The sequence below is a fragment of the Diceros bicornis genome, unplaced genomic scaffold (genome assembly GCF_020826845.1).
Source record: "Diceros bicornis minor isolate mBicDic1 unplaced genomic scaffold, mDicBic1.mat.cur scaffold_73_ctg1, whole genome shotgun sequence".
In the NCBI taxonomy this organism is placed as follows: domain Eukaryota; kingdom Metazoa; phylum Chordata; class Mammalia; order Perissodactyla; family Rhinocerotidae; genus Diceros; species Diceros bicornis.
In genome coordinates this window covers 357,516-384,583 of record NW_026691615.1, presented here as the reverse complement: position 1 = coordinate 384,583, position 27,068 = coordinate 357,516, and the positions used below count along the sequence as shown (strand labels likewise).

The following is a 27,068-nucleotide window of genomic DNA, read 5'->3' as shown; positions in this document are numbered from 1 at the left end:
ACCCAGTGACATCCCAGAAAGACCCAGACCCTAGACCTCTGCTTGTGTGACACCTGTGGCCGGCCTCGCGGCCCCCTGATGGGGCCTCTCGCCTACTGTGGCTGAGCGTGCCTGAGCAAAGGAAAGAAAAAACAAAAATCCTAAAGAGAGAATCCCATCTGTGATACAACTTCTTCCTCCAACCGGACGAAGCCCACCGTGGTTCCATTTCTGTGGAGGGCGCCTTGGGACAGCTCAGCGTGTACCCGGTGGGCCAAGCTGGGAGCTGAGAGGCCCAGGGCCCCACCCCCTGAGCAGAGGGAAGGCCTTGTACCCCAGGAGGTGGAGCGCCCTCTGCTCCACGGTCAGCCGAGGCCCCCCATCCTGGCTGCAGCCCATCTCCCAAACCTCAACTCCCACTACCCTGCAGAGAACTCAGCCCCCAACACGCTGGCCGAGGCCCAGACTCCAAAACTCATCTCAACCACCCTCCCCACGGGGACGGGGTCCCAAAGGCAAACTTCACCACCCCCAGGAAGGCCTCCTGCTTCACCCACTTGCTCCTCCAAGCATTTCATTCACAAGGCCCAGCTCCCTGCCTGACAGATGTCAGAGCCCCCGACCCTGCATGCTCCCCCGGCACTGGGCTGCACGGGGCCCGCTGGTGGCAGACACCCGGTCCACCTCCAAGGTTGTCAGGGAGGTCACTGCCCCAAAAACAGGCTACCGGGGCCCTGGACCCCCCATCTGGAGATGAGGAAACCGAGGGTCAGAGAAGAGCCCTGCCATCACCACCTGGCAGTTAGGGTGTGTATTAACTATACTTTCTGTATTCTTGGCAGCCTGGCCTCGCTAACCAGGCGGGACCATCCCTCCCAGGATTAGCTGGTTCTAGAGATAAGCAAGCAAGTCACCAGCGAGTGTGCCTTTACATGCAACCCAACCAATCCAGGGCACTCTCCCCTGCCCGGATAACACCAGGGCCAGCCCCTGCCCCGCAGAGTGCGCTGGAATTGTTCCGACTAGCCAATCCTAAATCTGCTTACCCTGCCTCGCCTGTTCCTTCCCTGGAAACCATAATAGGGACTCCTGCTCATGTTCCCCCTCCCTCTGCCCCCTGACCCACCCTGGTGCTTCCCCATGTGGCCCTGCCTGGTGTGCTGTGCCCCCTTCTCTTGGGATCTGTGAGTAACAAAGTGTCTTTTCAATGGTCATCTCCTGATCTACGGGCCTCGCCATTGCTGAATAATAATAAACCTACATGTTAAAACAGAGTGGGACTGAGACCAACCCTGGGATGCCCAACTTCCATCGCAAAAGGAGGAAGGCGTGATGGACAGGGTCCCCCAGCCCAGGACTCGGGGAGGAACCGCCCAAGCTCTGCTCCTCTTCCAAAGAGCCTGCAGGTAATGCAGACAGCCCTGCCACCCCGCCTCCCCGTCCCCTGCTCTGGATCCCAGCAAGCCAGGGGCAGAGTGGCCGAGGGGACACCCTGGGCTGGGTCACTGAGTCCCATGCTCTCCAGGCTTGGCGCTCCACCGCGGAGGAGGGGTGGCAGCAGAGACCCCAGGCTGCCCAGGGAAGAGGGAGACAGAGGCCCAGAGGTAGGCAGAGGATGTGAAGTAACTTTAATCACAACCCTCCGACGGGCGCAGCAAGAGTCCCTAAGAACAGGGCCACCCCGGGGAGTGGCCTGGGGCCAGCCCCTCAGTTCCAGCTGCGGCGTGTTCCGCATTCAAGGCTCCCTGCATCCAGGGGAAGGATCCGGGCACCTCCAACCTCCAGGGCCACGTCTGCAGGAGCTCAGGTCCATGGCGCTGTGTGGCCAGTACCCATGTCTGAAGGCAGGTGTGCCAGCAGCCGTGTGCGTGTCCCCATAGCTGCCACACTCAGGGCCCGGGCGACGTGACGACAAGAGCTTGTCCTTAGAGCACTGAGGTCTTCCTCTCTGACAGCAGCAGGGTCTCCTTCACAGCCACCAGCAGCCCCAGCGGGTCCAGGCGCCCCCAGGCACAGAGCCGGGACAACACCAGCAGGGCAATGGCAGCCAGACCTGCACTTAGCAGCACTGTGGGCGACAGACACATGGGAGCAGGTGACGGGGTGGCAGGAGCCCCCACACCCACCAAGCCCCTGACGTGTCAGGGTGGGGGGTCTGAAGCCTGTCCCCTCTCCGAGCCCCTGCTCCCAGGAGTAGTCGCTCCAAGCCCCACGCAAGGGAGGGCCCGTTCATCTCACCAGCAGCTGCAACAGCCCCATAGACACTTCGGTTTCCAGGCTGGACCGAGTCCAGGTCCCCAACAGAGGTAGCTGTGGCATTCCTGAGAGAGGTGACACTCTCCGGGGTCACAGGGCTCCCCATGGACGTGGCGGTCCCTTCCTGGAGGGTCTCGGTTCCTGTAATAAGTCCAGGCATTCAGTAGCTGCGGAGGGGGCACCCAGGGCGTGGGGGGTTGAGTAGGTGTTCCAGGTACCCAGGGGGGACCTCGGGGCTCATCTTCATCCCAGACTGAGGTTGGTGAGCACTGCCACGCCGAGTCACCTCCCGCCACCCCCACGGGGATGCAGGCACGGCCAGAGGCCCACGGCCACGCCCCCAGGCTGGTCACACACCAAAAGGTGTCCGGGTGCCATGTCTAACAACCAGCCCTTCCCACCCCACAGGCACGCCAAGGTCCCACGGCACACACCACAGCCAAGCTCATCGCCAGAGTGGGGACAGTCCGGGTGGCCATCGCAGAGCCACGTGCGTGGGATGCAGGCACCGCCCAGTGGGCAGCGGAGCTCCCCGGCGGGACAGGGCTGGTGGCTGCAGTTCTGAAGGTTCTGGTCGATGCCATTGGCGCAGTCATCGATGCTGTCACAAGAGCAGGGGCTGCCAGAGGGTGGCGGGCACCCCCCATCCTGGGCACAAGGCTCCATCCCTAGGGCAGAGGGTCAGTCAGGTCCCATACGCCCACCCAAGAGGGCCAGGGTTCTCCCACCGCCCAGCCCCACGCAAGGCCCGCCTTCCACGAAGAGTAGACCCTATAAGTGCCGCCGACCATAATGGCTCCGCCCCGCTTCCGTTAGCTCCACCTTCCAAGCACAGGCCTCCCTGTAAGCCCCTCCTGCCAAGACCCCACTACTCCGCCTCCCTGTAAACCCACAGCTCCTCAAGCTTCAATCCCAGCTTCCCTCCTTGCAAGCCCCGCCCACCCCAGACCCCGCCCCAGTGGGCGCTGCCTGAAGCCACACCCATTCCGCAGCCACCCCACCTCCCTCTGGCCCCGCCCCCTGCAAGCCCCGCCCCCGGGACGCGGCCACTCACTGCACTCCTGCTCGTCGCTGCCGTCAGCGCAGTCCGCGTCACCGTCGCAGCGCCAGGCGAGGGGCACGCAGAAGCCACTGGTGCGGCACTGGAAGCTGGTGGGCGGGCACGAGCCTGCGCTGGGGCCTGCGAGACGCGCACAAGTGAGGCCGAGTCTGCACCCTCCCCCAGGAGCAATGGTCACAGGCTCCACCTCGTGGAGACAGGGCGGGTTCCAGGGACCCTTTGCTGAGGACCTACTCTGTGTGGGGCTGGAGCTGCGCGCGTCACAGCCTCACCACGAGCCCTGTGGGGCAGGTTCTACTGCGATCCACACTCTACAAAAGACACTGAGGAGAGGGAAGGCCAGAGGCTGCAGAGCCAGTGGCAGAGGCCGGGTTGCAACCCAGGTCTCGCCGATCCTCCAGCCTTTACCAGGCTCCAAATGGCCAGATGACCTCCCCAGAAGTCCCTCCAAGACCCTTCTGGGTTAAACAGAACCTGCTCTGGATCAGGCCCAGCGGCAGGGTCAGCAGGGCTGTCATATCCTTCCTGCTTAGCAAAGGGGAAACTGAGGCCCTGGGAAGAGGACCTGCTTAGTCACCAAGCCTTGTCGACTCAACTCCTAAGTTCCTCCCAGATCCGATCATTTTCCCACCCTGAACGTGCCACCTCCACCATCTCCTGTCGGACACTGGAGACCTCTCAGAGTCGCACTATTCCGTCACCCACCCGCGCCTCCCCTCTGCTCAAAACTGTCCCCTGGTCCCCGACCCTCTCACAACCAACCCTACCTCCTCTGTGTGGTCCAGCCCTGAGCCCTTCCTGGACCTCACCTCCTCCCCCACTCTTCCTCTTCATCAGGCCCTTGGCCTGACTTCCTTGCTGCTTCTCCAAGAGGCCTGGCTCGTTTCCACCTCAGGGCCTTGGCCCATGCTGCTCCCTGGCTCACACTGCCCTTTCCTCCCCCAACTCTGCACCTGCTGATTTCCTCCTCAGCCTTCAGATCTCAGCTTCTTTCCTGGGAGGGGTCTCATGCCCTTCTCTGAGACCCCTGAAGCTCTGCCTCCCGCTTATAACAATGGACCCAATGGTCCTTAAACTGGTACCCGCGTAGACTAGGCGCTCAGTGGAGGTCAGAGCAATGACCTGGTGACCACAAGCCCAGGGCCGTGCCTGACAGCAAGCGGACACAGGTCACACAAGGGTCCAGGCTGAGTCCAGATGAGATCTGAGACTTCCTGGACCCCGGAGCACAGAAGGGCCTGGAAGCTGGGCCAGCAGGCAGGAGTCTGAGGGGCAGAGGAAGGGAGTGGCCTTGAGGGTCTCCTCCTGGGTGAACCAGGGCAGGTGGCCACCATCTGGCTTGGCCCCAGCCTAGCCTCACTCCCTTCAGTCCTGGGCCTCTGGCCCCTTTCACCTTTACTCCCAGGGCCCTGAGCCTCCAAAACCCCCACTCCGCACAGCCAGCCCCTCCGCAGGGCTCCAGGCCCAACTGTACCTGCGGGCCACACAGTCCCCGAGCTCAGGGAGCCCGGAAAAGCTGTGGAAATCCGGGATCCGCCTTCCCTCCAGGCCCCCGGGGGTCTGGCCGCCGCTGGCACGGCTTCCTCTCCAGCCCTAGCCGGCTTCCTCTCCAGCCCTAGCCGCTCTCTGCACTGACAAACTTTGACCTCCCTCCCTGGCTGCTGGAGCGTGCGTCCCTCTGCAAAGCGGGCGGCAGAGCAGAGCAGACCTGGCCTCATGGGGCTGGGGGGTCGGACAGGAGTTGGAGGCACCACTGACTCCCCTGCCGGCCTCAGGTTCCTCACCTGTAAAACGGGCACCCTAGGAGGCCCCACCTCAGTGTCCTGAGGACAGAAGACTGCTTGCGTGTAAAAAGTTTGGAACTGGTTAACGTGAGTCCTGCCTCCTTGGAGGAAACAGGCACATCCGGCCCGAAAAGGCAGGGGCTTCGGGGTCAGGCAGGGACCACAGCAGACAGGAACCCACGGAGGAGCGGGGTGAGCCTGAACCCGAGCTCACAGTGCGCACCGGGAGATCCCTGTAACGCGCCCAGCTGCCTCTGGGAACCTCAGAGAGGGTCAGGGGGACTTAGGGAAAACGCGTCCGCGGCTCTGGGGTCACAGGGAGGGAGAGAGCCCTCTCGTTCTTTAAGGCCGTTCTCTAAGGCCAGAGGAGGAAGGTGCAGAGATTGGCAGCGCGGGGGGTGGTCGCCAGGAAACGCAGCCACACGGGCTGGGGCGCGCGGGTTTGGAAGGCGCGCTGCTGCGGGAGGCGCCGGGTGCCCGGCCATGCACGATCAGACGGGGCACAACCAGCGCCTGCAGCGCGCCCTCCCGCCACGCTGGGCTGAAGGGCGGCGTGGGGGCGACAACAGGGCACGACAAGCAGAGCGGCTGTGCGGGGCGAGCAGGGCGGAGCAAGGCGGGCAGAGCCACCCGGGCCGAGGGTCCCGGGTCGGGGCGGCACGCGGGGCCGTCGGGCCACGTGCGGGGGAGTGTCCGCGACTCGCCGCAGCCAATGGCCGGGCGCTGCTGGCGCGCGGGGAGGGCGCGCGGAGCTCACTCACCTGGGGCCTGGGCCGAGGGTCGGGTCGCGGCCGGGGCGGCGTCCAGGCCCAGCCCGAGGCCGAGCAGCAGCCGCAGCGCCAGGCCCAGAGCCGCTGCTCGCCGCGCCCCGCCCCCCGCCATCAGCCGCTCGGCGCACCGCCCCCATCGCGCCACCGGCCCGCTCTTATCCCCGCGCACGCGCACGCGCAGCCCGGGGGGCGGGGCCCAGGCACCAGGACCCGCGGCGTCCGCGGCCAGGGCTACCGTAAAGGGTCGAATACGAGGGGCGCAGCGATTTCACACTCACCCCGCTCTCCCCACCCACAAGGCATAGCGAAGGCTCTGGGGCCCATTTGAAGTTAGAAACTTGTGGGGATGTACACGAACTTGTGGGTGGCTTCTCACAATATTTAACTTTCCACTTGCATCCGGCAGCAAAAGTCACTGCCTAATTATCCTATTGAATATGGCGCCACTCCTCTCAGGCGTGCCCCAGCCCTCCCTCCTCCTGCGCCTTCTGTGCCCTGGACAGATTATATATTTACTAATTTTTGTTTAGTGTCTGATTCCCCACTAGAATGTCAGCTCCAGGAGGGAAGGAATGCTGTGTTCCTCGTTGTGTCTCCAAAGCCGGGAACAGTGCCTGACACATAGTAGGCTCTTTTTTTCTTTTTAAGATTTTATTTTATTTATTTTTCTCCCCCAAAGCCCTAGTAGATTGTTGTATGTCATAGCTGCACCTCATTCTAGTTGCTGTATGTGGGATGCAGCCTCAGCATGGCCGGAGAAGTGGTGCGTCGGTGGCGTCCGGGATCCGGGCCCGCGCCGCCAGCAGCGGAGCGCGCACACTTAACCGCTAAGCCACCGGGCCCGCCCAGTAGGCTCTTAAAGATTTGGTGAGTAGGGGCGGCCCGGTGCGCGCTCCGCTTCGGGCGGCCCTGGGTCCGGATCCCCGCGCGCACCGACACACCTCTTGTCTGGCCATGCTTAGGGGGCATCCCACATACAGCAACTGGAAGGATGTGCAACTATGTGCATCTATGACATACAACTATCTACTGGGGCTTTGAGGAGAAAAAGGGGAAAAAAAGGAGAAGGATTGGCATGGATGTTAGCTCAGGGCTGATCTTGCTCACACACAAAAAAAATAGATGCTGTGTGTAAATGTAAGAATCCTCCGGTTCCTGGCTTCCATCCTGGGTCCTCCATCCCTCCCACCTGGATGCGCGCGCCCTCGCTCCCTGCCTCACTTAGTCCTTCTAGACTCCTCATAGGGAGGTGGGTATCATTTTTTACTTCGGGAACAAGATATGCAAAGGCAGCCCTTGGGGTTTCTCTTCTCCCGCTCACCCAGTAGGCACATAAATTACAAACCTGCTGCAGACTTTCCAGCCAATCTGACCTCAGTGTTTTCTTCTTGGAAATAAAGAGCTTATCGACAGCTCTGCCTTCCGGAGAAGCAGCGCGTCCAACTGCCAGCAGGACCCCAGACAAGTTACCGTCCCCCAGCGTTAAGACAGGCGTGGGAGTGTTCACCAATCCCAGTTTTCCGTGATGCCACACTAAAGCGTCCAGATCTTCCCAGAAGGAGTTGCATTTACAGGTTGATGGCATGCTATTTCAAAACGCTGGAGGTTTCAGCTGCTTTTGGAGCATATATACATGTAATTGTTTAAATCAGCCTCTCTCCCTATTTCCAGGGGAAATGAGGTAAGACGCGAGGGTGCACAGATGCGGAGGAGGATGACAAGGATGGCAGACGCGACTGCCCAGGGCAGGGCAGGGGAGCAGCCGCCTTCGAGCCTCGCCATCTCGGTGAGGGAGGCATGGGGCGCGGGACAAGAGCGGGAGCAGCTGTGCCTTTGCGGGAGTGGAGCGCAGACTCATGCCCCCCCCCCCCCCCCCCCCCCGTTCGGGGCCAGCTCTCAGCGAGCCTGAGGCAGTTCTCGGTCTCTTCACGCCTCGGTTCTTCTGTCGAGGGGCTGTGACCCCAGCGATGACCTGGCAGGATTGCTCCAGGAGCCGGGATCACGCAGAGAAAGGCTTCAGAAGGTGCCTGGCACCGCGAGGAGCTCAGGCATCAGACCTCTCCCCTCCTCCACTCCCACGCCCAATTTCAAGTCTGGGTCATGCAAATTTATTGGGAAACTTGCAGTGACCCGCCTTGCCCTGGGTTTTTCAAAGCCCTCCGGGTTGCCCTCCTTGTGGCCTCTGCACACCCTGCCCCGCCTCCCTCTCCCTGCTGACCTTCTTTCTCAATGGGATTCATCCTTGGCCCCAACCAGAATCCCACATCCGCCAGGAAGCCTTCCCAGGGGCTTCAGCCCCTTGGATGAGCTTTTAGCATTTGTCTCTCCCACTCTGGGGCACTCATAACTCCTGCTGGGGACTGTGACCTTTTCCTGCCCTGCTCTAGGCTGCCACAGGGCAGGGCCGTCTCACCAGGCTCCGGGCACACGGCTGATCCTCCTCACCTACTGAGGGTTGCAGGTTCTTCCCAGGGGCACTCTCCCACTTGAAGTCACTGCGTGGCTCCTGCAGCCAGCCTTGGGCTACTTCCTGTTCAGCTTTTGCTCCCCTCATTCCCCCACAGGGACCAGGGGCCTCACCGCCCCCAGGCCCAAGCACAGAGGTCTCTGGCTCAGGGAGCCTTTCCTGACCTGCCCTAGGTGAGCCTTCCCTGGGCGCCGCCTCGCTGTCCTGCCTTCCCCGCTGAGCTGCGGGGGTCCAGGATCGGGGCGGGCTGGGGGGTCGCGGTGGGAGGGCACTGGCCCATGTCCACACAAGTGATGGCCTGGGGAGCTCTTGAGATCCAGAGGCCAAGTGAGCAGTTTGTGTTTGGCCCGCGTCCTTCACAGTCGGTGCTCACAAACACCCAGGGGTCCTGGAGCCACCCCACCACTCTCGGGGACAGAGCCAGGCCCTCGGAGAAGGACCAGTGACATGTCTGGGCCCCCCCGCACCATGTCACCTGACTCTGTGCCCAGTGGCAGCATGGCACCCTGGACCCCCAGAACACTACCCCTCCCCCGCCCCTAGAGCGCTGCTGGAGTCAGAAGATTCTCACCCACTTCACCCCAAAGTCCAAGCAAGCGGGTGTCGCTTCAAAAGGAACAACGGAAGCCATACTGCAGCTCCATATAATCGGCATAAATTAGGTCAGTCTCCCCAAAGGGAATCCAAGGAGGGGAAGCACCCCGGTGGCACTGAGGGCCCGGCCAGGTGTCCCAGGGCACAGTCACAGGTAAGGCTGGTCACGGGAGAGCTCCCACCTCTTGATGGGAGGAGCCGGCGTCACCGCCTTCTTCTCAGTGGCTGCCGCAGCCGGGCTGGAGGAGAAAAGCAGACTGTGGTTAGGGCCAGGTTTCCAAAGAACAGGGTGGAAGGATCTGAGGGACACACCTGCCCCTGAGGGGTACTCGCCTGCTGAGACTGTGGAGCCGGAGGCCAGAGCGTGGGGTGTTTCAGAACGCCAGACCCCTCCAATGGGGTCCCCCGGAGGGTCAGCCCACTTGCTGGGAGCTGGCCAGCCCCGTCTGCCCTGAGCCCCGTGAACCCCCAGTCGGCCTGGCTCTTGGGCCCAGAAGCAGCCGTGACTAGCCCTGTCCCCTCCAGTACTCCTTCCCACATGCGGCCCCAGGGTGCACCAGCACCCCGCTCCTGCTGCCCCAGGACAGGACAGGGGCAAGGGCCGGGCCCTCAGGCGACGGCCCCCGCTGCTCATCCTTCCCTCGGTGCCCAGCACCTCTCCCCGGCAGGCGCTGTATGTGGGCACAGCGCAGCCAGACCAGCCCCCTCAGTCTCACGGGGCTGAGGGTCGGTGTGCAATTGAAAACACATCATTTGGCCCAGAGGTGGCCTGGGGTGAGCCCCAAGGAGACACCGTGCCAGCAAATCCGAGGCAAGCAGCCCCCCACCTGAGCCCCTGGGGCCTAGGGCTGGAGGGGCTTGCACACGGTGAGCAAGAAAGGAGAGGAGGCAGAAAGAGGGGGGCTCTCCTTGTGGAGGAGGCCCCCCGTGCCTCCTACTCTCCCGGAGCGTGAAGCAGATGCAAGGGGCAGAAGGCAGCAGACATCCGGGGGCAGTGAGGGGTGTGGGGGAGCAGGGCAGCTTGCCCCAGTCCGGTGCTGGACTCTGGTGGATCTGAAGACCACCACAGTTCAGAGCTCTAACTGCACAGCAGGCCCCGCCTGGCCTCACCACCTTATAGATCTCCTCACAGTGCAAGCCCACCGCCCCCATTTTACAGATGAAGAAACTGAGGCTCAAGGCGGCTGAAGGACTGGCCCAGGACCATATGGTGAATCGGCTAGAGACCAGACACCACTGGGGGTCCAGGCAAAATGGTCTGAAAGCCTGCTTCTGCTATCCATGGGCTATGTGACCCAGGCAGGTCACTTGGTCTCTCTGCGCCTCGATTCCCTCTTCGGCCACAGGAACCATGATTGCCTAACCCGTGCAATTCTTAGGAGGCAGGCACGTCGTGGACTCTATTCTAACAGCTTGCAAATGTTAACTATGAGGGTTAATCCTCATAACAACTCCACTGTAGACTGAGTGTTTGTGCCCCTCAAAATCCGTATGTTGAAATCCTGTGCCCCAAGGTGACGGTGTTAGGTGGGGGGCCTCTGGGAGGTGGTCAGGTCATGAGAGCGGAGTCTTCACGAATGGGATCAACGCCCTTAGAGAAGGGACCCCAGAGAGCTCCCTCCCCCTTCCACCACGTGAGGGCACAGTGAGAAGATGCCAGACGCTGAACCTGCAGGCGCCTGCATCTTGGACTCCAGCCTCCAGAACCGGGAGAAATCCATTTCTGTTGTTTATACGCCGCCTGGTCTGTGCTATCCCGTCCCAGTGGAACTCTCTAAAGTGGAAACTATTCTTGTTCCCGTTTGATGAAGAGAAGCAGCTGAGGCCAGGGACCAACCCGCCTTTTGAGGAGCGTGAGGTTTATGCAATTCTCTCTTTAGAATATAAAATTATAGGGCCAGCCCGGTGGCACAAGCGGTTAAGTGCGCACGCTCTGCTGCGGCGGCCCGGGGTTCGCAGGTTCAGATGCCGGGCGTGCACTGAGGCACCGCTTGTCAAGGCATGCTGTGGCGGCGTCCCATATAAAGTGGAAGAAGATGGGCATGGATGTTAGCCCAGGGCCAGGCTTCCTCAGCAAAAAGAGGAGGATTGGCAGATGTTAGCTCAGGGCCGATCTTCCTCACAAAAAAATAAATAAATAAAAATTAAAAAATAAAATAAAGAATACAAAATTATACGGGCTGGCCTGGTGGTGTAGTGGTTAAGTTCGTGGGCTCCGCTTGGGCGGCCTGGGGTTCAAGGGTTCTGATCCGGAGCTCTGACCTATGCACCGCTTGTCAAGCCATGCTGTGGCAGCGTCCCATATAGAGTAGAGGAAGACAGGCACGGATGTTAGTTAGCTCAGAGCCGGTCTTCCTCAGCAAAAAGAGGAGGATTGGCATCGGATGTTATCCCAGGGGGCTAATCTTCCTCACAAAAAAATAAAAAATAAAGAATACAAAATCATAAAAACAACCATGCTTGGGCTTCTTCCAGGGCCCTTGAAGGGAGATTGGTCCGTGTTGCAGGAAACCCACCCCCGGCTGAGGCCCTAACCCCTACCCCTGCCGGGCGGCCGGGTGGAGATTGAATGAGCTCTTGGACGACCAGCCCCTGGCAGCACCCTTCCTGACACAGCTGCTGCCCGATAAACGGGACCCTGAAAGCACAAGAGGGAGAGAGGGCTGGTGGCAGGAGGGTGTGGGGCCTCACCTCTCTGCTGGCTTGCCTGACACCAGCACCTTCTGCGAGGACATGATGATGGAGGGCGGCGCAGCTTCCCGGCGGCCGTCTCGAGTACAGTAGTAATTGTTGGAGAGCTTGTGGCTGGGGCCCACGGGGAGCTTGGGAGGAGGCTGAGTTCTGAGGAGAAAGAACACTGGCGTTGAAGCAAACCGACAGTCGCTCGCTGCCCATCTGGGCTGGCGTGGGCCCGTCAACTCAGTCACAAGACTCAGGGTCGGCAGCCACGGGGACGTGCTGCAGGCCGGGGGTGGCCCTTGGTACACTGTCATGGACATATGACTGGGGAGGGTCTAGGGCCCAGAAGCGGGTGGCAGCTCCCGCTGTGGATGTGAAGGTGCTGGAAGGCGAGGCCTGGTCTGCCGTCCGCAAGGCCCCCAGCTGCCCCAAATGTGGTGGGTAGAAGACCTTTTGTGAGGTGCCTCCCAGGGAAAGGGGAGGCCCAGACGGGACACCCAGGCCTGTTCCCACCCCCCACAACCCCGAGTGTGGCAGCTGGCCTCAGCTCCACCTGCAGGTGCCCAGGAAATGCAGAGGCCGGGGTCTGAGGCTCTGTCCACCACTTGTCCGTAGACACAGGTGACAGTCCCAGACTTAGCTCATTCTGAGGGGCTCTGTCCCCAAAGGCCAGGCTGCAGAAACCCAGCAGGCCCTGTTATCTCAGGAACTCTCTGGAGAACCCCGCTGGCATCAAGCCTTACTACTCAAAGAGCACCTTGACCTCTGAGCCTCACAGGCCTCTGCATTTCCTGCCTCCTCCTGGCTGCTGCTGCCAGAGGAGGGGTGTGAACTGAGCTGAATTTACAAAAAGGCATGAAAAGGAAACGTTAACCTCAAAACAAAAGAGAAGCTTCCGTGGAAAACACAGCAGAAAGGGAGGGCAGAAAAGACTGGAAAAAATCATTAAAAGATCGGTCGGTGGCGCAAGCAGTTAAGTGCGCACACTCCACTGCGGTGGCCCGGGGTTCGCCAGTTCGGATCCTGGGCGCGCACCGACGCACCGCTTGGCAAGCCATGCTGTGGTGGCGTCCCATATAAAGTGGAGGAAGATGGGCACGGATGTTAGCCCGGGGCCAGTCTTCCTCAGCAAAAAAAAGAGGATGATTGGCAGATGTTAGCACAGGGCTGATCTCACAAAAAAAAAAAAAAAAGATCCTTTTTCATTCAACCATGTTTTTAAATAACTTTTTTGTCTGGTGACCGTTTTGCCAGGATCTAAGTTTTTTTATTTATTTTTTTTGTGAGGAAGATCAGCCCTGAGCTAACATCCATGCCAATTCTCCTCTTTTTGCTGAGGAAGACCGGCCCTGAGCTAACATCTATTGCCAATCCTCCTCCTTTTTTTCCCTTTTTCCCCCCAAGGTCCCAGTTGATAGTTGTATGTCACAGCTGCACATCCTTCCAGCTGCTGTATGTGGGACGCGGCCTCAGCATGGCCGGAGAAGCGGTGCGTCGGTGCGCACCCGGGATCCGAAGCCCGGCCGCCAGTAGCTGAGCACGCACTTAACCACCAAGCCACAGGGCCCGCCCCGAAAAGTTTCTCTTAAAACAAGTGACAATCGAGCCAGCCCTGATGGCCTAGCGGTTAAAGTTCAGCACGCTCCATTTCGGCGGCTTGGGTTCGGTTCCCAGGCACGGAACCACACCACTCGTCTGTTAGTAGCCATGCTGTGGCAGTGGCTCACATAGAAGAACTAGAAGGACTTACAATTAGCATATACAACTATGTACTGGGGCTTTGGGGAGGAAAAAAAAAAAAGAGAGGAAGATGGGCAACAGATGTTAGCTCAGGGCGAATCTTTCCCAGCAAAAAAAAAAAGTGATAATCATTGTATAAAAAAATGAGAAATACATAAAAATAAAGCTTAAAAATTTAACATTAGGGCTGTCCCGGTGGCGTAGCAGTTAAGTGCACGCACTCCACCTCCACAGCCCAGAGTTCACTGGTTTGGATCCTGGGCAAGCACGGATGCACTGCTTGTCAGGCCATGCTGTGGCAGTGTCCCAGATAAAGTGGAGGAAGATGGGCACGGATGTTAGCCCAGGGCCAGTCTTCCTCAGCAAAAAGAGGAGGATTGGCATGGATGTTAGCTTAGGGCTGATCTTCCTCACCAAAAAAAAAAAAAAATCTAATATTAAAAGCAATATCCTGGGTGGAAAGTAGAATCTGCTTAACCCGTGGAGTGCAGAGATGATGCTCCGAAGGCCAGGCCATAGCTTTCTACAACTTAGCACAGAAAAGGCATAAAGAACCAGCGCCCCATAGAAAGGCCCAAATGAATCACTAGGGGGCGCCATTCTCCTTTCACAAAACCGTTCCCTCAACTGGCCCACCAACTACCCTGCATGGAAAAGCAATTCAAAACTTTGCCATTTGGAATCAGTCACAATATGTAGACATTTACAGGAATTTGGCTATTTTAATGCTAGTTTTCTTCCTTGCATGCTAACCCTCCGTGGCTGTGTCATCTCTACCTGCCCCTCTGACTTGTGTGGACTTCCACCCCCTTCCTCCGCGTTTCAGCCACCCTGCTCTCCTTCCTATTTCTGGCACTTTCTGGCCTCACAGCCTTGGCGCTTACTGCCCAGAATGTCCTTTCAATAATTATCCTTTGCCTCCTTCTCATCATTCAGGCAACTCAAATGTCAATCCCTGAAGAGAACTTTCCTGACCACCTGACCTAAGGTCGCCACTCTCAGCTACTCTCATTCATTTTGTCTTGTCTTCGGAGCATTCCAGAACAACGTTTTTTACCGGCTGTGTTTAATTCCTATGTTTCTCTCTCCCTAGGATCTGGTCTCCATGAAAGGAGTGAGGATAAGAACTTTTCTTGTTCCCACTAGTGTCCCCAAGGCTGACGACATGGGAGGGGCTTGTAAATATCAACCCATTTTTGGAGATAAATGAGTTTGAAATCAAGACGCTTCTAGGTTCAACTCCCAACTGTCACTTTCTAGCTTCTGAGTGACCTTAAGCAAATGAATGAGTCCCTCCAAGGCTCCAAGTTTTTCACGCGGAGCTTGGGGCCGCGCTGAGGACTGCGCATCGGCACACGATTCCCACCCAGAATTCACGCCCAACCTGGCTGTTCCCCGAGCAGCCGTCTCCGACAGAGTCCAGCAAGGTTGAAGGAAAACCTCTGCCTCCACACCTGCCAGTGGGCTGGGGGCGGGATCTCGGCCCAGCACTCCAGGGGTCTAAAGGAACATGGATTTTGTTTCTGATGGAGGGAGGACAGGACAAGGCCGGAGCCTGGGCAGTGAGCGGCGCCTGCTCACCGCTTGGAGATCTCCTGGTAGCGCAGCTGCAGCTTCGCCTGCAAGTCTCGCTGTGGGAGGAGGAAAGGAAGGAGGTCAGCCTGCAGGGCAGCCCGAGAGAGGAGGGGGCGAGAGAACAGGGGCAGCCCGGGGATGGACAAAGGAAGGGAAAGCTGGAGACGGGCAATTGGGGACGGGGACATGGGGCTGCAAACGAAAGCCGGGGACCGGGGCGACAAGGCTAAGAAGGCCTGACTGGGTCCCCGGCCAAGGGAAGGTCAACGGCTGAAAGTGGAGGCCGGTGTGTCCCAGGCTGAAGGGGTCACGACTGGGGGTCCCGGGCTGAGCGAGGAGTCCGGCCCAGGGGGATCTCGGCAATAGGGCCCCCAGGCCCAGGGGTGTGGGAGGAAGATGAGAAGCGGGAGCGAGTCCGCGCACGGAGCCCGCAGCCCCCCTAGCGCCCCGCTTCCCGCTCCGCGCACCCCGGATGCAAAGTTCCGCAGCCACTGGATGAGCCGGGTAGCTGACGCCATCTTTCGTCCGCTCTGAAGGGCGCCGGTGACGTCTCTGCCGCGGGGGCTACTGGGAAGGGCGCGTATGGTATCGCGAGAGTAGGAGTGGGCGGAGCTAGAAGGTCGTATAAAAGCTTTCCCCAAAACACGTGACTCCTCTCTGCCCGACCGCCGCCGCGCCGCCATCATGGACACGAGCCGTGTGCAGCCCATCAAGCTGGCCAGGGTGAGGCGGGGGCTCGGACTTGGGGGCCCGGATGAGGAAGGAGGGGATCGGGGGACCGGGCGGGCCAGGTCTGACTCTAGCTTCTCTCCGCCAGGTCACCAAGGTGCTGGGCAGGACCGGCTCGCAGGGACAGTGCACACAGGTGAGCGGGTGGGGGCGCCCCGGGGTCTGAGACCCCTAAGGATGACCCCCTCCGTGCCCCAGGCCCTGCCAGCTGGAATCTGAGAACCGACGTCCCTTTTATTCCAGGGCTCCCGGAGGGTCCGAGGTCCTGCCAACCGGGTCTGAGCCCCGGTGTCCGTCCTCGTGGCTCAGCCCGTCCCCATGACCACTGTGGGCTCCACCTTTTTCCGATTGTGTTCCCGTCCCCGACGGGCCCAGAGCTGCAGTTGTACCTGCCGATGGCTGCTTCTGGCACTCGAGAGCTTTGCTCTGCAAGTCTCAGCTCTTTTCGGCTTCTCTCCCGGCCGAGCCCCGTCTCCCAGTCGCAGTCCCCTTTTTAGGTATCCCTGGTCCGGCCCCGACACGTTCTCTGAATCCAAATCTGCCCACCCCACGGGGCCTGTTCGTGGCCGGCCCTGACTCCTTCCCACCCCGTCGGTGGGCCCCGTAGGTGCGCGTGGAATTCATGGACGACACGAGCCGCTCCATCATCCGCAACGTGAAAGGTCCCGTGCGCGAGGGCGACGTGCTCACCCTGTTGGAGTCAGAGCGAGAGGCTCGGAGGCTGCGCTGAACTTGGGGCTGGTGAGTGCAGGACTGGGGTGGGAAACAGCAGGCTCCTGTTAGATCCTTGCCTGGTGGGAGGGAGGCTTCACCAAGCCCACAGGGGTGGGGAGGTGTAGAAAGGGTCTGCGATGGGCAAGACGGGGGAGGGAGCGTCAGCGTCTCATGCTTGGGTTTGTTCACAGGGTCCTGGATGTGTGGTTTGACTACTTGGCCCATGGGGATGATCTGCGACTGTTAATAAAGAGCTTATGTTGTTTGGGTTCTTCTCTGGGTTGTCACCAGGCTGATAAAAGCTTCTAGTGGGGCCTTTATGTGGTCACTGATGCTTGGCACTCTGGAAAGCTGGGAGGGGTCTTCCTCAACAAGGCACTTTTTTTTGAGTAAGGGGAATCTTGTGTTCATGTGTGTCCCCAAAACAAGAGACCAGCTGAGTGAGGAATGTTTTATTACGGAAGACGTGGGGGGACTGGGGAGGGGGGGACTAGGGGCCCTGTCACTCCTCAGCCCTGCCTCACCCTGCTGGTCCACGGTGGGCCCCTCCCAGATACTGAACCATCCAAGTCTTTCTCTGGGGGCCAGGGCTAGCCTCTGGACAGTGAACTCTGGCCCCTGCTGTGCCCCAGGGGCTGAGGTGGGGGAGGGAAAGATCTCTGCTCCCATCCGGGTCCAGTGTGCCAGGCTGCTCACTGAGGCTGGGGGTTCTCTCCATTGTCACTGCATCCTCCTTCACCAGGGGCAGCCATGGGGGCATCAGGGGATGACTGGTGAGAGAGAGGTTTGGGGGGGATTCTGTCACAGTCTCAGTGGGTTCCGGGGGTGCTTAACCTAGTGGAGGTCTTGCTTCTCTGCACTGTGGTCAACCCTAAGGTGGAGCCAGGCTGCATGGGTTTGAATCCTGCCTCTGCCCCATCTGAGCTGGCAGAGGCACTTGACCTCCGTGCCTCCTCCTGCATATCCACAGGAGAGTGCAGGCTGATTGGGTGAATTTGGTTGTGAAAGGGCTGAGACCAGCCTGGGTCTTGTCTTGAATATAAGCCCCCGCTGACAGGGAAGGTCTGAGCGAGGTCTAGCTCCTCCACTCTGACCTTAGTCACTTCCCCTCTGGAGGCCTGAGGCTCATGACCTGTGAGGTGGGGGTGTGTCCAACTCGAGGACATTTTGCGGGTTGAACACAAGTTTCAGCCACACGGGAATTCAGACCCAAGTTGCCCACCGCTGGTCTCCCCGGGGGTGTTCCTCTTTCCTGGGGCACACTTGGTGTCCTCCCCAACCCCGATGTGCAGCTGGGAAGCTCTGTTTCCAGGGGCTGGGGCTGCACTCACCAGGGGACTAGCCTGGCTCGAGCTCAGGTGGGCGTGCAGCAGAGCAGCCACCTGATCCTGCTCAGCCTCCAAGGCCATGGCCAGGGCACTGGTGCCCTCCTGAGGAACAAGAAGTACAGTCAGGTCCCTGAACCAAGGCGTGGGTGCCCTGCCACCCCGCTGAGCAGCCCCATGGTGGCTCACATTGTCCAGGAGGGCGGGGTCGCAGCCTGGCTGGGCCAGCAGCAACCGGACAGTGTCCAGGCGCCCGTACTCGCTGGCGCACATCAGCGCTGTGGCCCCATCCGCATCCTGCGCATTCACGTCTGCCCCACATGCCAGCAGGGCCGCCACCATGTCCTGGCGGCCATGGCTGATGGCCAGCATGAGGGCCGTCTGCCCGGTCTGAGGAGTAGGGGAGAAGGGGACAGGGCTGGGGTGAGCTTGAGGAAGGGAGGTCAGAGACCAGTTGGCTCCCAAAGTGGAAGTGATCCCCGGACTCGGAGGCAAGGAGGAGGTGTCCGCACACCTGGCTGGCCTTGGCATTGACATCGCCCATGCGGAAGAGTCTCTGGACCACAGCCATGGCCTCCTCCTCCCGCCCCACGGAGGTGAGCGCAGCCAGCATGAGGGCCGAGTAGCCCGCTCGGTTCTGGCGGTCAACCTCGCAGACCCCTGGGAGAGAGGAAGGTCAGTCAACCAAGAAGCCCGACACCCCAGCCCAACCTGGTCCGCTCACCTCCCCACAAGCCTCGGGTTCAGCATCTGTGTATTGGTGTCACCGTGGGTCGTGAATTTACTGTCCCCTCTGCCTGCAAGGCTCTCTTCCAATGGCCCCGACCTTCAGGGTCTGCTCAAATCTCACCTCCCTCCTTCACATTGGTTTGGGGAGTTGTCTTGTTCGCTGCTGTACCCCCAGTCCCTAGAACAATATCTGGCACATAGTAGGTACTCAATAAAGATGTGTTGACTGAATAAACGGATGTTTCTATTTTCATGGCTGCTACCCACCAAGCCACCAACGTTGCTCCCCTAGAGAACGGTGCCAACTGGGCCACCCTGCTGTCCCAGTCCATTCCGGGTCCATGAAGCAGCCAGAAGTGGCAGATCAAAAGCAATCCGGCCCAGTCATCTCCTATTTAAAACCCTCCTGTGTCTCCCATTGCTCCTTGAGTACAGGCTGTTACCCACACAGCCTCTGAGGTTCTCTGTTGTCTAACTCAACTTCCTTCTGGAATCCCCCTTTCACCCCAAGCCTGAGTTACAGATTGAACTGTGTCCCCCAAAGATACTTTGGAGTCCTAACCCCCAGTGAATGTGACCTTAAGTGGAAATAGGGTCTTTGGAAAAATAATGAAGATGAGGTTATTATGGCAGCCCTAAGCCCATATGACTGGTGTCCTTCGATGAGACACAGAGACAGGCAAAACACCACATGATGAAGGCAGAGAAGAGTTAAGGGGCCTTAAACCACCACGGAACGCTAAGGATCGCCGTCAGCCACCAGAAGCTAGGGGAAAGGCACGGAGCAGATTCTCCCTCTGAGCCCTAAGAAGGAACCAACCCGCCAACACCTTGATTTCGGATTCTGGCCTCCAGGACTGCAAGAAAATGAATTTCTGTTGTGTTAAGCCGCCCATACTGTGGTACTTGGTTACAGTGGCTGGAGGAAACGGACAGCCTGGTGACTGCTCCCCATCCTCCAGAACGGAACACAACATCGGCTTCTTTTCCTCTGGGATCAGATCTGCTACCCTCCTGGCCCTCCCTCACGGCACCTGCCTGTGTTCAGACCACATTTACTAGACTGATGCGGGTCCCCCACCATTCTGAAAGCTCCACCAGGCTGGGGACAGTTTGGGAGATGAATGGGTGGGAGGGGCATATAGTGAGAAGTTTGGGGAAAAGAGCTGGATCTGGGATCCAGGTCATGGAGGCGATGGCCTAGAGAGAGAGGGAATCTGAGACGACGGACTAGGGGTAATTGCGTTAAGTCAAATATCAAAATTGGGGAGGGTCCCTAGTTGTGTGGCATGCTGCCTGGGTGTTCACTGCTGTCACAAGCCTCTATGACCCCAGTGGAAGGTGTTAGGTGGGGAGGAACACAGAGAAATAACCAGAGTGGGGGCTCCGTAGGCTAGCCGAGGACCCCCATCTTCTCCCTCCCTCTCCCTTTTCCCTCCCACCTACCCTGAGGCCCTGCTAAGCTAAAGGTTCACCTGTTTCTTGATTTCCTCCCCTGGGACACAGTCACAGCCATCCATTCATGAAAGCTCACTCATTCACTCAACAAACACTTGAGGGTCTACTGTGTGCCACGCTGGGACTGCGAGGCAAGTCGGGTGAGGTGAGAGAGGGGCACATAAAAGAGTAGTTCATGACAGGCCAGAGCGTGAGCCAGGAGGCCAGGAGACGGGGTGGGGGCAGCGAGATGGGGTGGGAGCGATGGATAATGGTCCCATAAGGTCCAAGGGGAACGGGAGACAGTGGGCTGAGATGCTGGGAGGTGAGAAGGGGGGTGTAGGAAGTGAGTCATGGAGGGGGCATAGTTATGATGACATCAAGGTCTTGGGGTGACCTTCCAAGTGTAAGGCTGATGTAGGGCAGAGGTCAAGGTGAAGGGAGAGAAGGAGCTCAAGGAACTGAGAAGCCAGGAGGTTGGAGGGACGGTCCCTGAGGGTAGTGGAACTGCTGAGGATGAGGCTGAGAGGAGAACCGGCCGGGAGCTCAAATTCAAGCAATGAGGGAAGAGCGACCTGAGGTCAGAGGGAAAAGCCAGAAGGGGCGGAGAGGGTACGGGTCTGATCAATAGGCTCCAAGGCGGGGTTTAGGGAGGAGAGGAAAAGGTCTGGAAGTGGAGATCCAGAGCAAGGATGGCACACAGCCACGTCCATGCCCTGCGTTCCAAGAAGATGAAAGAGGAAACAGCCCCCACGCAGGGGTGCATTCAGCCCTCAGGGTCCTGGGGCAGGGGAGGGCCAGGTTGCCATGGCAGCAAGCAGGCGGGGGCAGAGGGGATGAGGAGGTGAGAAGCACAAGGCCCAAGGCCAGGTCTGGGGAGTTGGACCCAAGTGGGGCTTTGAATGCAGAGAACAATGGGGTCCAAGGAGCCTGCTGTGTCCCGGTCCCCAGCCCCCTTTAAGACAGGAGACGCCAAGGAAATCTTTCTAACTCATGCATCGTCCCCTTCTCCCAAGCCCAGCTCCCTGTCCAGCCCAGACCAGCTACACACACTTCCCCAGATCCCCAAACCTGCAGACATGGATGGATCTGTGTGTTGGGGGTGGGGGGGTATAGTGGGACTCTCCTGCGCCTGCAGTGAGAGTGACAGGCCTCCAAGGGCAGACCCCAGTGGTTACTAGACCTGAAGGAGGACACCCAGGTGTCCTCTTGATGGGCTGTCAGTTTGTCTACTGCCCACTGTCCCCTCTGCTGTGAATCCCATGGGGAAAGCAGCTGAATGGGACTCTGGCCCCGCACTGGTACCTAGTCGGCCCTCAACACACATCTGTGGGCTCAACAACAGCTGGGTGTGCGCATCTCTACTCTAGAGAGGGGGAAGCAAGAGGCAGGTGACAGAAATGTGTGAAGTGGAGCCAATGCAGGAACGGGGGGTGGAGGGCAGCACGCAGCGCCCCAGCCGGGGAGGGTACTCAGAGCCCCACCAGTGAGCACCTCCCCTCAAGCCTGGAGAGGCGAGTGGCTGGGCACTGGGGCCCAGGAACGAGGTGAGCGCCAGGCTGGAGATTCAGGGACAGAAGACATGGTGACCATTGATTGACGTCCTACCCGGGGCCTAGCACTGTTCTACAGGTGTTCTCTCAGCTGTCCAAGGAGGTAGGCATTGCATCCCCATTTCCCAGGTGAGGAAGCCAAGGCTGGTGGGACGAATCAATTCCCCTAAATGCAGATCTACCTAATCCCAAACCCGGATACTCCTGCCCCCTGCAAAGCGAGAGGCGGGTCAGGGCAGAGCTCAGAGTGGAGAGGTCAGGATGCCCTGGGCAATCCACCCAGGATGGATCCTGTAACCCCGGTGGCAGGCGCTGACCGGTGTCCAGCAGCAAGCTCGAGATGGCCAGGTTCCCATGCGACACGCTGTAGTGCAGGGCTGTGTTCCCGTTGCCATCCGCCAGGTTCACCACGTGGGCCAGCAGCTCAGGTCCCAGGCGCGCCACCGCACCCAACACCCCCGCCAGGGGCCCCGCCTGCGAGCGCCGCTGGCTCGACACTCGAAACCACTCCTGGGCCACCAGGCGCGCCGCGCCCTGCCGCGACAGGAGGAAAGGCGTCAGCGGGGTGACAGGGAGGGCCCGTGGGGAGCCATGGGACCACACCCCTCTCGAGGAGGGAGTAGCCAGTGCAGGTCCTGGGCTCGAGGGACAGGGTTCTCCCGTTCTGGGGAAGAGGCTGAGGGAGAACCTAAAGTGGAGGAAGGCGGTGAGCGCTTCTCTTTGGGGAGTGGGGGGGGGGGGGCTTGGGCCAGTGCTGGGGCGGGCCCCTTTTGGGTCACCAGGGCAAGATGAGCGCTGTCGTGGGGCAGAGATCCCTTTGGAGAGCCTGGGATCGGTGGAGGTCTCTGGCGCGAGGGGACCGAACTTGGGGCCTCCCAACTCTGGGAAACTCGATGCCTTCCCTAAGAGGACGTCAGGGGAGGTCCCTGATGCGGCCCACACCTCCATCTGTGAAGGGCTCTCTCGGCACTCACACTGTCGCGGGCGACTCCGCGGGGCCGGCTCAGCTGCCGGTGCAGCGCTGCGCACGCCTCCCGCAAACGGGGGCTCAGCTCGCACCTACCGAGGACCAGGAGATGCTCAGGAGGGGTCTGGGGCCGGGGCCGCGGGGACAGGAACGAGAGAAGCCGTCCCCACTCCGTGTCGCTGCCGTCGCTCACCTTCCCTGCGCACCCAGCTGAGGCTCCGGCTCCGGCTCCGGCTCCGGCTCCGGCTCCGGCTCGGGGTCCCGGACGTCCCCGCCGCTGGGAGGCCCGGGGGTGCCCGAGTCGGATCCCCCGCCGCTGTCTTCCCCGGAGCCGGAGGAGCTGCTCCTCGGGGGCTCGGCAGCGCCGTCCTCGCTGTCGCTGTCACTGCCGTCCTCACTGGAAGAGCTCTCGTACCTGGGGGCAGGGTGGGAGGCATTCTGGACTCCTGCGAGGCGGGAGTGGCTGTCCTCACGGTAGAGATGAGGAAACTGAGGCTTGCCAGGACACGCTGTGAGCGCGGGGCAGAGCTGGCATCCAAACCCCAGTCCGTGTCCCCGCCGATGCTGCCATGGGGAGGGGAAAGTGCTCACTCTCCGTTGAGGACCCCAACAAACTGCAGGCTCTTGGGTCCAGGGCTGGGTTGGGCGCCAGGTGTACCGTCTCTCCTCTTCATGATGGATTTGAGGACGCCTGGCGGGGATCAGATGAGGGCACTGAGTTCGAGTCCGAAGGCCAGCAAGCCAGGGCTCAGCGAGGGGTCGGGACTCACCCGCGGGGGCCGCGGCTCTGTCCCCGTCCGGGGATCCAGGCGAGTTCTCCTGCGCCAGGGAAGGGGCCTCTGCGGGGGGCTCGGTCTGCGTGGCCGCCTCGGCACAACCCCACGGGGTCTGGGTGGCAGCCTCGCGCGGCTCGGGCCGAGCCGCCGCCGCTGCCTCTGCCTCCTGGTCGGCAACCTCGCGGGCCTCCTCCAGCTCGCGCAGGCGACCCCGCAGGAACTCGCTCACCCCGCGCTGGTGCTCCAGGCTGGTGCGCATGAGCTCCAGCTCGCGCTCGGCGGCCGCGGGCAGCCCCAGCAACGCCTCGGTCACCCATGCGTCCGCCTCGAGAGTCTCAGGAGCTGCCTCCACGCCAGCCTCCCGGGTCTCTGGCCTGCCCTGAGCTCCTGCATCTTGGGTCTCCGGCCCGGCCTGGGCTCCTGCATCTTGGGTCTCCGGCCCGGCCTGTGTGCCCGCCTCCCGCGTCTGGGGCGCCCCGTCGGGGGTCCCGTCTGCCCCGTCGAGGACCTGGAGCGCGCCCTCGCTGCGCCTCGAAGCCGACCCGTCGGGGCCGTCAGCCCGGGGGCTGGCCCTGGCGCGGACGCCGCGGTCGGAGGTGGCCAGGCGCTCGGTGAGACGCCGCAGCTGAGCGAGCTTGTCCGGGCGCGCCTCGGCCTCCCCGTCGGGCTCCGGCGGCCCGCGCCCAGCCAACAGCCGCGCCTTCTCAGCGCGCAGCGCGCGCACCTGCTCCTGCAGCTCGGGCAGCGCGCGCGCCTGGTCCTCGAGCTCGCGCAGGCGCCGCAGGGCTGCGGCCATCTGCTCGCGCACCAGCTGCAGTTGCGCGGGACCGGGAGAGGCGGGGGCGGGGTTGGGGGTGGGGCCAGGGGCGGGGCTGCTGCGGCCCGACCCCCGCGGGCTGCGCGGGACGGCACGGGAGGGGCTGGGCGCGCGCTCGTGCGCCTGCGCCAGCTCCAGCCGCCGGCTGGTCTCCAGGAGCGTGTGCTCGACGCGCGGGTTGCGCACGGGCGCGCGCGGCGACAGCGGCTGCAGCGAGACCCCCGACGGCGCGCCGGGGGAGAGCGCGCCCGACGCTCCCCCATCGTCACTGGCCAGGGACTCGCTGGATGTCCAGGCGCCTGGGCTGCGCGCGCCCGCGAGGCAAGCCCGGGGCGCGCGGGGGCGGCGCGCGGGCGGGGGCCCCGGGGCGCGGCGGGCGGCGGGGCCGCGCTCCAGCTCCTCCACGTACTTGAGGAAGTCCAGGTCCAGGTGGAAGCCATAGGGCGTCTCCACCGAGTAGGGCGAGCTCGGGCTGCGGGCGCCCCCGGGCGCGCTGGGGCACAGGCGAGGGCCGCCCAGGTCTGCGGGCACGACAGGGGCGTGGGGGGTGTCAGGCCGAGGAGACCCGGAGAGATGGACACACGGAATGCATCTCCCACCCTCCCACCCCCCATGACACGCCTGCACGGCTCCACCTCACCAAACCCTACACACTCACGCCTGAGGCTCAAACGCCTGTCTGCACCCAAATCGTCACGCAGTCACGCGTTTATTTAGCGCCTACTATGTACCAAGCACTTTTCTAGGCGCTGAGGACACAGCAGTGAACAAACATCCCTGCCCTCTTGTAGGAGATAGATAAACATGATCATTCGAAATGGCGTTCAGGGCAAGAATAATAAGATGAAATCGAGAGAAGTGGAGATGGCGTGACTTTAGCTCTGGTTGTCAGGGCAGGTTTCCTGCGGAGGGGACTTAGGAGGTGAGCCCTGAGTGATAAGGAGGAAGCAGCCGGGGACAGAAGGTTCCTAAAAGAAAACAGCCCATGCAAAGGCCCTGGGGTGGAGTGAGCAGGGTGGAGGCCAGGGTGTCAGAGCAGAGGGAAGGAAGGGAGCGGAGAGAGGAGTAGGAGAGGTGGGCTGGGGCCAGACTGGGGAGGAGGGCTCCTGGGCAACCATGAGGAGTTGGGAGTTTAGTCCACAGTGATGGGGGCCATAGGCGGGTTTTAAGCAGGGCCGTGACACTATCCAATGGGCATTTAGAAAGGGCCCTATGGCCACCGTGTGAAGGAGGGAACTGCAGGGCTGTGTCCACACACCGGCACCAAGTGTGGATCTGTGCACACACGTGTATCCCATTTTGCACACTCACCAGGCAGGTTCTGATTGACAGCAAACTTGGCCATGTTTCCTGGAGTAACCGCCAGATACAGCCTGAAAAAGGCCCCCAGAGGGGTGAGGGGGAGGCTGAGCCCTCCCTCTGGCTGTGCCTCTGGGGTCGCCTGGACTCTGAGGGCTTAGACCCCAGAGCTCCACTCTGCCACCCACCCCTCCACACAGGCCCTCTCCTCCCTGGCCCTGCAAGAGACCTTGAAACTTTGGAATGGATGAATGTGGGAACCTCAAGGTGCCAGGCCTCAGCCTGCTGGGTGGGGAGAGGCAGGAAGGGCATGAGAAGGAGAAGAGTGGGCAGTGGTCAAGTGAACAGTGCGGGGAGGGGGTCATTCCAGACCTGCTGAGATTTCTGTCAGTCCCTGCGGAAAATTAGAAATTGATGTTCAAACGGGTGGGATATGAACGTTCAGAAGAGGAAGGTGAGAGTTGGAAGCCCTTCGTGGGCTCATTGAAAACTCATCTGGTCAGATTCTGCATATTAAAAGAAAAGAAAAGAAAAAAAAAACAGGCTCTCTTGAATTTTTTTTTCCTTAGAGAAATGCAAACAAGATATAATTGTGCATCTGAATTTTTACCAAGGTCGCTTGTGAGATCCTTGTAGGAATCATGGCAAGTTGTGGGCCAGATGAACCAAGGATGCAAATCACTGGCTACCTGTCTCCCCGGGATGTCTCTAGCGGATGCCACAAGGCTCTGCCCTGGGCTTGTAAGAGCTTATAATGGCACTACAAGCAACCAGGTTGTCAGAGCTGTGGCTATGCATGGGCTGGGGGGAGAGCGACTCTTCGGGTGACATATGGAGGCTCTAAGGGAGGGAAATCAGGCCACATCTAATACTATGATATTTAACAAGGACAAATATTGAGTCCAGAACTTGGATTCAGAAAGCACAGGGTGGGAAAAATGGGGCTTTGAAGAGCCCACATGAAAAACCTTCAGGGAAGGGAAAGCAGCTTGTATTGAGTGCCTACTGTATGCCCTGCCTGATTAAATGTAACCTCAGTACAATCTTGAAGGTAGATATTCACATTTTCCAAATGGGGAAACTAAGGCACAAAGCAGTGAAATCAATTGCCTGTGGGAAATGCCCTCGGATTGGGCTCTGCTTGTCTTCTGGGGACCCCTTGCCTGCCCAGCCCTCCACCAGCAGGTGCCTGCCGGACCCCATCTGTCCTCGTCCTAATCCACTGCTCATCTGCGCTAACCACTTAACAACCTTCCCGGCCACCCTGTCCAGTCTCTTGAACTCCTGATGGCCACCTGCGTGCCTGACACCCACCAGCTGTTGAGCACCCATGGGCCCACCTGACTCTCCCTGCTCCACGGCTGGGGGGATCCTCCCCCTCGCCACCTCCGTCCAGCCTGGGTCCCTGACACCTCCCCCACCCCACCCCACCCCAGGGCAGGCGGGGCCCCTTCCAGTCCCAAAGCAGCTGTTTCCTGTCCCTGGGCCAGCAGGCAGCCGGTCATCACGGAGGACAGCCAGTGCCTCTCATGACTTGTTTTCAGGAAACTGCCAGGGAAGAGCTGGATCGTGGAAAAAACCTGGGCGGGGATTTAGGGGTCCGGGCCTGCCTCTCACACAGCTGGCGGTGTGACTTAGTCGGGTCAGCCCCCTCCTCCGGGTCACACCCAAATCCTTGGCCCTGGGAATTCAAAAAACAGCTGTGGGTCATCCCTAAGGCCCAAACCAGCAGGAGCAGCCAGATCCAGAGGCTGGGCTGAGAAATGGGTGGACGCCCCAAGAATGGCAAATAATAATAATAACCATACTTTTGCCATT

At 60.5% G+C, this 27,068-nt stretch overlaps 4 protein-coding genes across 6 annotated transcripts; 1 reads left to right on the top strand and 3 right to left on the bottom strand.

Moving 5' to 3' along the window:
* Positions 1-1,563: 1,563 nt before the first annotated feature.
* LOC131403593 (CD320 antigen-like) lies at positions 1,564-5,966 on the bottom strand. The gene is made up of 5 exons (XM_058538010.1): positions 5,841-5,966; positions 3,290-3,415; positions 2,670-2,903; positions 2,218-2,376; positions 1,564-2,047 (listed from the first exon to the last, which is right to left on the bottom strand). Exons 1-5 carry the CDS (start codon positions 5,959-5,961, stop codon positions 1,905-1,907), a joined length of 783 nt encoding a protein of 260 aa, XP_058393993.1. The 5' UTR covers positions 5,962-5,966; the 3' UTR covers positions 1,564-1,904.
* Positions 5,967-8,942: 2,976 nt separating this feature from the next.
* On the bottom strand, positions 8,943-15,464 carry NDUFA7 (NADH:ubiquinone oxidoreductase subunit A7). The gene is made up of 4 exons (XM_058537965.1): positions 15,372-15,464; positions 14,911-14,960; positions 11,602-11,751; positions 8,943-9,149 (listed from the first exon to the last, which is right to left on the bottom strand). Exons 1-4 carry the CDS (start codon positions 15,420-15,422, stop codon positions 9,059-9,061), a joined length of 342 nt encoding a protein of 113 aa, XP_058393948.1. The 5' UTR covers positions 15,423-15,464; the 3' UTR covers positions 8,943-9,058.
* Positions 15,465-15,534: 70 nt separating this feature from the next.
* Positions 15,535-16,611, top strand: RPS28 (ribosomal protein S28). Its single transcript, XM_058537964.1, has 4 exons — positions 15,535-15,627; positions 15,722-15,769; positions 16,241-16,374; positions 16,539-16,611. Exons 1-3 carry the CDS (start codon positions 15,589-15,591, stop codon positions 16,361-16,363), a joined length of 210 nt encoding a protein of 69 aa, XP_058393947.1. The 5' UTR covers positions 15,535-15,588; the 3' UTR covers positions 16,364-16,374; positions 16,539-16,611.
* Positions 16,612-16,718: 107 nt separating this feature from the next.
* Positions 16,719-26,619, bottom strand: KANK3 (KN motif and ankyrin repeat domains 3). 3 transcript variants are annotated; one of them, XM_058537963.1, is made up of 11 exons: positions 25,623-26,619; positions 25,263-25,324; positions 23,129-24,472; positions 22,950-23,049; positions 22,552-22,773; positions 22,366-22,450; positions 21,709-21,925; positions 18,187-18,332; positions 17,862-18,062; positions 17,679-17,777; positions 16,719-17,117 (listed from the first exon to the last, which is right to left on the bottom strand). In XM_058537963.1, exons 2-11 carry the CDS (start codon positions 25,294-25,296, stop codon positions 17,040-17,042), a joined length of 2,526 nt encoding a protein of 841 aa, XP_058393946.1. In that variant the 5' UTR covers positions 25,297-25,324; positions 25,623-26,619; the 3' UTR covers positions 16,719-17,039. The 3 variants fall into 3 exon arrangements, with proteins under 3 accessions (XP_058393946.1, XP_058393945.1, XP_058393944.1); XM_058537962.1 differs by lacking the exon at positions 16,719-17,117 and having other exon boundaries at positions 17,124-17,777; XM_058537961.1 differs by lacking the exon at positions 16,719-17,117 and having other exon boundaries at positions 17,124-18,062; positions 22,552-24,472.
* Between the last annotated feature and the right edge of the window lie 449 nt (positions 26,620-27,068).